At 41.4% G+C, this 12,180-nt stretch overlaps 1 protein-coding gene across 1 annotated transcript in view; it reads right to left on the minus strand.

Annotated features, from left to right (window-relative positions):
- Positions 1 to 12,180, minus strand: part of LOC109905263 (alpha-1,3-mannosyl-glycoprotein 4-beta-N-acetylglucosaminyltransferase B) — a 222,983-nt gene that overhangs the window by 54,882 nt on the left and 155,921 nt on the right. The window contains exons 7-8 of the mRNA XM_020502541.2: positions 11,844 to 11,919; positions 1,000 to 1,114 (exon numbers count right to left, since the gene is read on the minus strand). Of these exons, the coding sequence (XP_020358130.1) occupies positions 1,000 to 1,114; positions 11,844 to 11,919 (191 nt within the window). The remainder of the gene's footprint in view (positions 1 to 999; positions 1,115 to 11,843; positions 11,920 to 12,180) is intronic.

Genomic DNA, 12,180 nt, shown 5'->3' on the forward strand with positions numbered 1-12,180 from the left:
GATGTCGCTATTCATTTTCATAAAATAAAATAAAAATCGACTCTGACAGTGAGTCTGTGTGTGTCGTTAGAATGCTTGTGTATAGCACGTGTCAAACCCTGCAGAAACAACAACTAGGGGATTCTTTGGGTCAGTTTACCTTGGGACCAGGCTGTCAAGGCTTTACTTTGGGTCAAAATCAACTAGCTCCCTACGACCACGTTCCCCATTTTCTTCCCCCGAAGATAACGCGACAACTGAAAAGCTCTGGCCGCATTTTGTCCCATCCAGCTCACTTTACTTGAACGTTGGAACAGCTCTCACAAACCGAGACTGTGGCCTTGACTCTAAAATGTACTTCAGCCCCATTCAAGTGCTGTATTTTCACATGCCAGCTACCAAACACTGATAGATTCCGGAAGATATAAGTAGTTGATTACTCTAGACAGTATAATTACAGCAGAGGTCAAATGGAGGTTGACGCTTCAATGAATTTTGCCGGCTTTAATTCAAAGTGGGTACTTTTAAATTGAGTTCTGACGAGTTGGAGGGAGCTTAGGAACAACTTTCCTGCCAAGCTGTAGATTTGATCATAACCTTCGGACTAAAATAGCTTACCTTTGCCATTACTCAGGATTATGCCTTTGAATAGCCGAGCGGCTTTCAAGTTTAAGTGTCTTGCCCTATGTTCAAATATCAGTGTCCTAATTAGAGGTTCATTGTTAGTCCCCATTTTGGGGCTGCCTTGGTAAGAATCTTAATTCGTAAATTTTTTACTCACACATTCAATATTAGAGCACTATAGGCTAGTTCTTCTGGCTGTAGTATGTTAGTGACATGGCTCTTTACCACACATAGGCACTCAACAGCAGCGCGCTACTAGGGCTAGCTCTTCTGGCTGTAGCTCTGTAACATTGCCTTGGTGACACACCGAGTCATCACCCATTAACACACACACACACACACACACACTCAACAGTAGCACTATTGCTAGCTATCTTTGAATGGGCCGAGGCTTACCGATGAAGCCGAGCTGGGAGAACTCCAAGATCATCCACTCCTCAGAAGGTTGCTGCAGGGCAAAGTTCTTCATCGTGGTGAAGTAATTCGGACGGGCCACAATGTCATCCTCCAGCTGAGAGAAATTGAGAGAAGAAAAACGGGAAATAAAGACAAACATTATGTTCTGTGCTTCTTTCTCTCATTAACGTGACAATTCCCAGTCATTACATTTAATTAAATACTAATTGGAGTAATTTGTAGCAATGGGGTTTTGTGATTGCAGCCATATGGCCATGACTATTCAAAAATTGAAAACTCTGGAAGGGGTTGAAAACATTACACATAATGAATGACAATGTGAAATTAAGCTCTATTACACATTTGTATGACTCAACATAGTCTAGTACAGTGGTTCCCAAACATTTTATAGTCCCATACCCCTTCAAACATTCAACTTTCAGCTGAGTACCCCCTCTAGCACCAGGGTCAACGCACTCTCAAATGTCGTTTTTTGCCATCATTGCAAGCCTGCCACACACACACTGTACGATACATTTATTAAACATAAGATTGAGTTGTGTCACAACCCGGCTTGTGTGACGTGACAAAGAGCTCTTATAGGACCAGGGCACAAACAATAATATAATAATAATAATCCATCATTTTGCTCTTTATTTAACCATCTTGTATATAAAATCATATTTGTTCATCAAAAATTGTGAATAACTCACCACAGGTTAATGAGAAGGGTGTGCTTGAAAGGTTGCAATGTTGGGTTGTATTGGAGAGAGTCTGTCTTAAATCATTTTCCACCCAAAGTCTATGCCTGTATTTAGTTTTCATGCTAGCGAGGGCCGAGAATCCACTCTCACATAGGTACGTGGTTGCAAAGGGCATCAGAGTCTTAACAGCGCGATTTGCCAATGCAGGATAGTCTGAGCGCAGCCAAATCCAGAAATCTGTCAGTGGCTTCTGATTCAATTCAATTTTCACAGAACTGCTTGTTGCAATTTCAATGAGGCTCTCTTGTTCAGATATCGGTAAGTGGACTGGAGGAAGATGCGTGAAAGGGATAACGAATCCAGTTGTTTGCGTCATCCGTGTCGAGGAAAGTACCTGCATAATTGCACACCTAACTCACTCAGGTGCTTTGCTATATTGTCCATAGGCTTGAGTTCATCTGCAAACAAACAAAATCACACAATGATGGGAAGACCTGTGTGTTGTCCTAGTTAATGCAGACAGAGAAGAGCTCCAACTTCTTAATCATAGCCTCAATTTTGTCCCGTACATTGAATATAGATTCAGATCATTCAGGTGAGAAAAAAAACGTCACCCAGATAGGCCAGTTGTGTGATAAACTCATCATCATGCAAGCGGTCAGACAAGTGAAAATTATGGTCAGTAAAGACAAACGTGTCAATACTTTGATCCTTGATAACCAGCACACTTCTGTATGTTGTAAAAGTGTTGCCCATTTCATTGCATAGTGCAGAAAATACATGAGAGTTCAGGGGCCTTGCTTTAACAAAGTTAACCATTTTCACTGCAGTGTCCAAAACATCTTTCAAGCTTTCAGGCATTCCCTTGGCAGCAAGAGCCTCTCGGTGGATGCTGCAGTGTACCCAAGTGGTGTCGGGAGCAACTGCTTGCACATGCGTTACCAATCCAATATGTCTCCCTGTCATGGCTTTTGCGACATCAGTACAGATACCAACATGAGCAGCAGCTACGTTTAGCTACATACGGACCATTGTTGGAATTCCCGTGAGAGAGTAGCGGTTGATATGATTGGATGTTCATTATTTGTCTAGGCTACCTGTATTTGACATTGTGTTGTTATTTCTCTGAACACTAGATGGTTTCATTTTATTTTTGGCAGTGAAACGAGGCTATGTGTAATGTGTAGCCCCGTTAGAAAATATAAATGGACTGTTAAAAAAAGAAATCACATTTTTAAGTGGCATACCCCTGACAGCATTGCCCCCAGTTTGGGAATACCTGGTCTAGTACAATTGCGTCATTACTTTGTCTGTGCACTCTGTCCTTCATCCTCTTACAATTTGTTTTTTAAGCATCACATTTTTAAAGCTTCAATAGACTTGAACAGGAGATGACACACGACAACAAAATCAATCAAATAAATGTTATTTGTCACATGCTTTGTAAACAACAGGTGTAGACTCCGACTCTAAACTACAACTAATTAACGCAAAAACAAAAAGAGAAAAGAAAAAAAAGACAGCTCGACAGCCATGTTGAGAGAAGTGACGGCTGCTCTGTGTGTGTCACTAAACAGATGTGAGGTGATTAGGAAGGAATAAACTGTGGCATAATGCGCTCCTCTCCTATCTGAGGCAAGGCTCCAGCACTGGGCCCACGCAACCCCTCTCTCCCCCTGTTCTCCTGCCGCATGTGGGGACCGAGGTGGAGACAGCCTGGATACATGTTTTGCGAGTTGGACGCAGAGCGAGGGTGATACTGTACATTGGGCTGCAACAGATGGCCGGTATCCTATTCCCAGAGCGGTGGTGGAATAAACATGCCTGTTTCCATCGGTTTCCATTTTCCATTGACATTTTAGTCATTTAGCAGAAGCTCTTATCCAGAGCGACTTACAGTGAGTGCATTCATCTTTAGATAGCTGGAGAGACAACCACATATCTCAGTCATAGTAAGAACATTTATCTGCAATAAAGCTGTGGGAATAATCAAGATAATCCGTGAGGAGGTAGGGTTTCAGGCATTTTTGGAAGATGGGCAGGGACTCTGTTGTCCTAATGTCAGAGGTAAGCTCATTCCACCAATAGGGTGCCAGGACAGAGAAGAGCTTTAACTGGGCTGAGCGGAAGTTGACCCCCGTAAGGGTGGGAGGGCCAAGAGAGCAGAGGTGGCAGAATGCTCGGGTTGGAGTGTAAGGTTTGAGTATAGCCTGAAGGTACATGTTTCCATCCGAGTGGCTAAAGTCTGCCTGGTAACAAGGAGCGAGTGTGTGTTTAAGCATATACACCTGTTTTGTTTGTTTGTCTGTTTGCTTGTTTAACCTGTCTGTGTTTTAGTGTCAAGTAGAGGGCACCCTTCTGAAGTTGCAGATACAGGTAACTGATTCTACAAGTGTCTGGAACTTAATTGGAGGGATGCAACACTATTCTTCCACGAGAAATTCCATCATTTGGTGTTTTGTTGATGCTGGTGGAAAGCGTTGGGTTGAGATCTGACTGAGACAGCCATGGCATATGGTTTACATCGTTTTCATTCTGATCAAACCATTCAGTGACCACTCGTGCCAAGTGGATGGGGGCATTGTCATTCTATGGGGACATAGCCAAAATAATGGGCAAAACAATGGCCTGACCAGCATTTTAATACATGATGGGATGTTAACAGCGTAATTAACTTGGGAACCACAATTGTGTGGAAGCACCCGCTTTAAATGTACTTTGTATGCCTCATTTACTCAAGTGTTTCCATTATTTTGTCAGTTACCTGCATGTTGGATTGTGTTGCAGGTGTGGATTTGAACCGGTTTGTTTTAATGTTTCCTTACACAGTTACTATCATCCGAGGCAGAGGCCCAACGCTGCATGAAGATGGACAGAGTTTAACCTTTTGGTCCGCCATCTGCTCTCCCACAATCAATAGTGTCAGCAGCCTTCCTTGGTGATGAGGAGAACATATCACCCAAACGGAGGTAGACCCTTTCAAGCCCCTCGCCTCCAGAGGTTTTACATTGTTTATATCTTAATGTACATAGTCCACTGCCAAAAATAGAGATTTGCCTGCCAAAAAGAGTAATGCAGGGGTTTTATGTTTCACAGAGACTTGGCTAGATCCTTCCGTCAAAGAATCAGAAATAGAAAACTTCCTAATTACCCGAAAGTAAAGAAATCGGAGAGGAGGGGGTGTGTACATTAATGTCAGAGCAGACATTGGTTTTAATTGGTTTTAATATGAAAATGGATTTAAATCTTGATTGCATGGAAGCAGTTTGGCTGGATATATTATTACCAAAAAGCAAACCAATCTTTACAGGGGCTTTGTATTGACCTCCAGACCGGAGTTACTTTTATGAGATCCTTGAAAATGTGTGTACTGCCCACTGTGGCTTTCAAAACTCTGAAGTGATTCTACTGAGTGATGTAAATGCTGAAGTAGTGAACATGAGCTGCCCCCTGTACAAGGCCTTGTCTAACTTTTGCAAAACGTTTGTTTGATAAATGAGCCTACAAGAATCTGTGACACCAGTCAGACTGACATTGATCTCATTATTGTATAACACAAGATATCCAGAAGTTGTATAATTGCAAATAGAATTAGGAATTAGTGACCATTTCTTAATACACTGCACTAGGAAAGTGAGGGGGGGGGGGATAAAAATTGCCACAATACCATCAGGCCAAGATCCCTCAAAAACTATGACAAAAAAAACTATTTAATGAACTGCTCGGACAGTCTGACAGGTCTACTGTTATGGAAAGTGAGGGTGTGGCTAGAGCACGGGAATTCTTCCAAGGTAAATTTGTCAGTACTGTGGACAAGCTGGCATCGCAAAAAAGTGATGAGGATCAAACAAAGGCCAAAATCCTGGATCAGTAGGGAAATCCTTCCCTCCATCACCTTGAGAAACAATGCTCGAAAAGACGGAGGTCAAAATTGCCAGATTCCTTCACTCAATACAAACACCTAAGGAATACAGTTCAAAGGCTGGTTGACGAAGCAAAACTGTTCTTTACAAGAGCAAGATCCAGGACAATATAAATGACCCGAGGGACTTTGGAAGACTCAAGGACCTAGCAACAAGCAAAAAACAAAAGTCAAAAAGCATTGGACTGAACATCAATGGTAATGTTACCTTTTACAGAGCACAGGTGGCTGATAAATGAGTTAAATTGGTTTTTCAACTCCATTGCCAGCAACCTTGTTGATCAACACCCAGAATACTCTGGCGCCTTTGGAAACCATCATATTCAAATCTATTATTCAGTTAAGGACATCTCCGAAGGACAGTTATCATTTCCCCAGGTTTCAACTTTAGATGTTACAAATATGCTTAAAGATCTTGACAAACAGAAAGCCAAAGCACTGGATGACATCCCAGCTAGATTCCTGAGTGAAGCTGCTGATCGAATTGGACATTATGTAACACACATCATCAACCTTTCTATTCAACATGGTAAGGTACCACACGAGTTGAAACATGCAAGAGTTGCTCCTTTATACAAGAAACGAAGCTAAGTTGAACAAGGTAACTACAGAACAGTGTCAATCTTGTGTGTTGTCATTTTATATAACCTTCAGTCCGGTTTTAGACATTCCTATTCTACCGACACTTGTTTACGGCACTTGAGAGATTTTAGCTCGCAAGAAATTGACAAAGGATACTTCTGTAGTATGTTGATGCTTGACCTACAAAGATTTGGCACCAACTCCTTTTTATGGGAAAAGTCATACCTAACTAACAGGGTTCAAAGGGTGAATGTGGGCGTGACACTGTCTGATACTAAGGAGATAAACTGTGGTACCCCCCCCGCATGGGAGCATTTTGGGGCCTTTGCTTTTTTTGCTCTACATAAAAGACATGGACTCTGCCTCTTCATGCCCTCTGTTCCTATATGCGGATGATTCTGCCCTCTTGGTTTCACATAAGAATAAGGAGACCGTTGAAAAGGCCCTAAGCAGCGAACTGACTTTAACCTCTTAGTGATTCCTTCGCGCGCCAATCCCTTTAGCGGGATCGTTTTGACAACATCCAGTGAAATTGCAGAGCGCCAAATTCAAACTACAGAAATATCAATATTCAACATTCACGAAAATATAAGTGTTATACATCAAAATAAAGCTTAACTTCTTGTTAATCCAGCCGCAGTGTCAGATTTCAAAAGAAAAACATCAACCAATTTCTAAAGACATCTAGTGGAAGCCATAGGAACTGCAACCAGGTTCCTATTAATAGGTCTTCCCATAGCAATTAATTGAAAACAGTGACCCCCAAAAAAATCCTGGATGGTCTGTCCTCAGGGTTTCGCCTGCCAAATCAGTTCTGTTATACTCACGTACATTATTTTAACAGTTTTAGAAACAAACTTTAGAGTGTTTTCGATCCAAATCTACCAATTATATGCATATCCTAGCTTCTGGGCTGAGTAACAGGCAGTTTACTCTGGGCACGCTTTTCATCCGGACGTGAAAATACCGTCCCCTATCCCTAAGACGTTTTAGGTAGCAACCACCAAGCAGACCGGGTATGGTAACTGCTGGTGTTGAAGGGGACCAGACTACAGAGGTAAAGAGGGCTTTGTAGATGAACACATACACATTTATCTTTGTGTGCATATAAAGTGAGGTCCAATCTACCATTTGGTACAAGGTGCAATGGTGGGTGAGTGACTTGGCATTTGTAATAAAGTGCAAGGATGCATGATAAACAGAGTTCAGTCTCTGTAAGACAAATGAGGCTGCATGCATACACAACAAGTCACCATAATCAATTACAGAGAGAATAGTTCCCTGAACAAGCTTCTTTCTAGCCATAAGTGGGAAGCAAGTCATATTACGAAAATAAAAACACAATTTCAATATTAGCTTTGTCACAAGATTATCCACATTAACTTTAAAGGACAACTTGTCATCCAACCAAATACCTGTATTTGGGGAGTTTCTCCCATTCTTCTCTGCAGATCATCTCAAGCTCTGACAGGTTGGATGGAGAGTGTCGCTGCACAGCTATTTTCAGGTCTCTCCAGAGATGTTTGATCGGGTTCAAGTCCGCGCTCTGGCTGGGCCACTCAAGGACATTCAGAGACTTGTCCCAAAGCCACTCCTGCATTGTCTTGGCTGTGTGCTTAGGGTCATTGTCCTGTTGGAAGGTGAACCTTCACCCCAATCAGCAGGTGCAGCAGGTTTTCATCAAGGACATCCCTGTACTTTGCTCCATTCATCGTTCCCTCAATCCTGACTAGTCTCCCAGTCCCTGCCTCTGAAAAACATCTCCTCAGCATGATGCTGCCACCACCATGCGTCACCGTATGGATGATGCCAGGTTTCCTCCAGACGTGACACTTGGCATTCAGGCCAAAAAGTTCAATCTTGGTTTCATCAGACAAGAGAATCTTGTTTCTCATGGTCTGAGAGTCTTTAGGTGCCTTTTGGAAAACTCAAAGCGGGCTTTCATGTCCCTTTTACTGAAGAGTGGCTTCCCTCTGGCCACTCTACCATAAAGGACTGATTGGTGGAGTGCTGCAGAGATGATTGTCCTTCTAGAAGGTTCTCCCAACTCCACAGAGGAACAATAAAGCTCTGTCAGAATGACCATCGGGTTCTTGTTCACCTCGCTGACCAATGCCCTTCTCCCCAGATTACTCAGTTTGGCCGGGCAGCCAGCTATAGGAAGAGTCTCGGTGGTTCCAAACTTCTTCCATTTAAGGATGGAGGCCACTGTGTTCTTGGGGAACTTCAATGCTGAATAATTGTTCTGGTACCCTTCCTCAGATCTGTGCCTCAACACAATCCTGTCTTGGAGCTCTACAGACAATTCCTACGACCTCATGGCTTGGTATTTGCTCTGACATGCACTGTCAACTTATATTGACAGGTGTGTGCCTTTCCAAATCCCATGCAATCAATTGAATTTACCACAGGTGGACTCCAAATAAGTTGTTGAAACATTTCAAGGATGATCAATGGAAACAGGTTGCATCTGAGCTCAATTTCAAGTCTCATAGCAATACTTGTGTAAATGAGCTATTTCTGTATTGTTTTGCAAACATTTCCAAAATAAGTGTTTTTGCTTTGTCATTATGTGGTATTGTGTGTAGATTGATGAGGAAATTATTTTGTTTAGTCAATATGAAAAATAAGGCTGCAACGTAACAAAATGTGGAAAAATACTGTGTATATTTTACAGTTACGTGACAGTGACTGTAAAACCCTTAACTAAGAGTTGCAGTCAGTTTTAGAATGGGTTGCCAGTAATAAACTGGTACTCAACATCTCTTAAACTAAGAGCATTATATTTGGTACAAATCATTCCTTAAGTTCTAGACCTCAGCTGAATCTGGTAATGAAGGGTGTGTGGCTGTTGAACAAGTTGAGGAGACTAAATGCGACCCACCACCTGGATTCGGTCCTATGTAGTCAAATTTGAAATGCTGTTAATTTTACAATGGATAAAAGTAGAGACTCGGAGCCAGAAATGTGTATATCATACACTGCAGTTAAGGAAACATGGGAAATAAATTCTGCCTTGAAAGTTGATAAACACGTCCACCCCACTTTTGAGAAATGGCCCTTGAATGTTTTGGTTACCTATTGCAGAGCTCTTCTTTGTCAGCAACCTTCACACCCTCTTTAAGCATTCACATGTGAGGCCATGTGCTGAACAGAGTGTATAGTAAACAACCAAAGATGAGAAGACTAAAAGTGGTAAAAGTAGTAGTAGTCTACAATAAAGAAAAAATGACACTATCTAGTCATTGACCTATATCCTAATCTGACTCTGGCGCAGGTCCTGTTGTTCTTCACATTACCGTCTCTGGTAAACACACACTATATCAAATAAAATATATGTCTATTTGTCACATGCATAGAATACAAAAGGTGTAGTACAGTAAAATGGTTACTTGCATATTTGCATAAAAATTGCCAAAGTTATCCCCTTCTATAAATCTGGGGATCCAAGATATTTTACAAATTATCACCCCATAGCTGCACTACCAAGTTTTTCTACAATCCTAGAAAATAATGGTATATATAAGAGAATATTGAAACATTTAAATCAACACCAAAATGTTTTTTGTAAAAACTACCAGATATGGCTATTTTGCAATTTATGGATAAAATCTCTACAGGCCTGAACAACAATGAATACGCTCCTGGCATCTTTTTAGATTTATTGAAAGTGTTTAACATAGTTCGATCATAAAATATTACTTTCTAAATGGCCTTTTTTACGGTTTTCATGATTATACACATAATTGGCTATATAGTTATTTTCATGATAGAGAACAATTTGTTTATGCAAATGGCTGTGCCTCTATCAGGGCCAAGATATCCTTTGGTGTGCCACAGGGTTGGATAATTGGACCTTTGTTATTCTTAATCTATATCAATGACCTTGCTGCTGTGTCTTCTACCGTACTTCCCATTCTCTTTGGTGATGGTACCAATTTGATTTTATCACACAATAATTTTGATTCACTAATTAGTGAAGCCAACTCGGGAACGGCCACATTTTCTGTACGGTTCCAGATAAACAAATTGTCGTTCAATGTTAACTTCTTTGGGGTAGGGGGCAGTATTTTTACGTCCGGATGAAAAGCGTGCCCAGAGTAAACTGCCTGCTACTCAGGCCCAGAGGCTCAGATATGCATATTTGGATAGAAAACACTCTGAAGTTTCTGAAACTGTTTGAATGATGTCTGTGAGTATAACATAACTCATATGGCAGGCAAAAACCTGAGAAAAATCCACCAGGAAGTGGGAAATCTGAAGTTTGTAGTTTTTCAAATGAATGCCTATCCAATATACTGTATAAATGGGGTCAGATTGCACTTCCTAAGGCTTCCACTAGATGTCAACAGTCTTTAGAAATTTGTTTCAGGCTTCTATTGTGAAGGGGAGTGAATAAGAGCTGTTTGAACCAGTGGTCTGGCTGAAAGCCTTTAGTTTAGTCACGCGCGCGGCCGTGAGCATGAGCTCCGTTCCCTATCATTTCTAATGACAAAGGAATTGTCCGTTTGGAATATTATTGAAGATTTATGATAACATCCTAAAGATCGATTCTATACATCGTTTGACACGTTTCTACAAACTGTAATGGAACTTTTTTGACTTTTCGTCTGGACTTAGTGCCCGCGCCTTGTGCATTTGGATTACTGGACTAAACGCGCAAACAAAAAGGATGTATTTGGACATAAAGATGAACTTTATCGAACAAAACACACATTTACTGTCTAACATGGAGTCCTGGGCGTGCCATCCGGTGAAGATCTTCAAAGGTTAGTGATTAATTTTAACGCTATTTCTGTCTTTTGTGACCTCTCCTTCTTTGGAAAATGGCTGTATGGTTTTCTCTGGCTAGGCGCTGACCTAACATAATCGCATGGTGTGCTTTTGCCGTAAAGCCTTTTTTAAATACGACACTGTGGCTGGATTAACAAGAAGTTTATCTTTAAAATGGTGTATAATACTTGTAGGTTTGAGGAATTTTAATTATGAGATTTCTGTTAGTATTTGGCGCCCTGCACTTTCACTGGATGTTGGCCAGGTGGGATGCTACCGTCCCACTGGTGCCAGACAGGTTAAAAAAATTAAATTATTTTATTTTATTCACTAGTAAGAATAAGGAATAGATGCGCGCACACACACACACCACATGTTCATGTTTTTAAATGTATGTAAATTCTAAAGTATTTTGTCTGTAAGTAATTTTTCACTATGTTTCGGACCCCAGTAAGACTAGCTGTCGCCATTGGCGTCGGCTAACGGGGATCCTAATAAATCAAATCAAAAATCAAAAATGGCAGCCGCTCGTCGGCTCTCAGGAATGCAGCCTCAGTAGCGGGAAACGACTGGGGCAAATATTATTGCTGTGTCACCCTCACGATCGCTTTCTAGATAGCTTCTGTAGGACTATAGCTGTTGCTGAGTGCCACCTGTCCAAAGGTTATGCGAAATGGCTGCCCTGCGAGCAATGTCGTTCCAAGCACTGACATGTCAGAACAATTTCTCCCAGAACAAACAGTTCATAGTGTTTACACACTTCCAAGATTCTCATTTCACTATGCAGAATATACTCATTTGCTCAGTCTTTACAGAAAACACTGTAAACAGATGCATGCTGCAAGAGGCTTGAGGTTTCGTACCTGCACATAGTAGGTCCCTTTGGATTGGGCATACATCATGAGGAAGCAGTAATCCAAATTCTGTTTTGTCCGCCATCTGGGGAGAAAGAGGAGAATGACAGAGGATGCGATTAGATTCACAAACCCAAACACACACACACTTCAGCATCAACACATGATCCACATCCAAACCTGCGTCCATGCTTACCGTCAAGACAGAGGGAATTCATCCGACATACTACTATTTCATTGACATTCAGGCTTGGGTACACGAGCCAGTGTCTCACTTTGGCATAACTCACTTTGTTATAACTCAGACACATAATGTAGGAACTGTGTTGTCGTAAGAGTCAATAAA

This window comes from Oncorhynchus kisutch, linkage group LG15, assembly GCF_002021735.2.
Source record: "Oncorhynchus kisutch isolate 150728-3 linkage group LG15, Okis_V2, whole genome shotgun sequence".
In the NCBI taxonomy this organism is placed as follows: domain Eukaryota; kingdom Metazoa; phylum Chordata; class Actinopteri; order Salmoniformes; family Salmonidae; genus Oncorhynchus; species Oncorhynchus kisutch.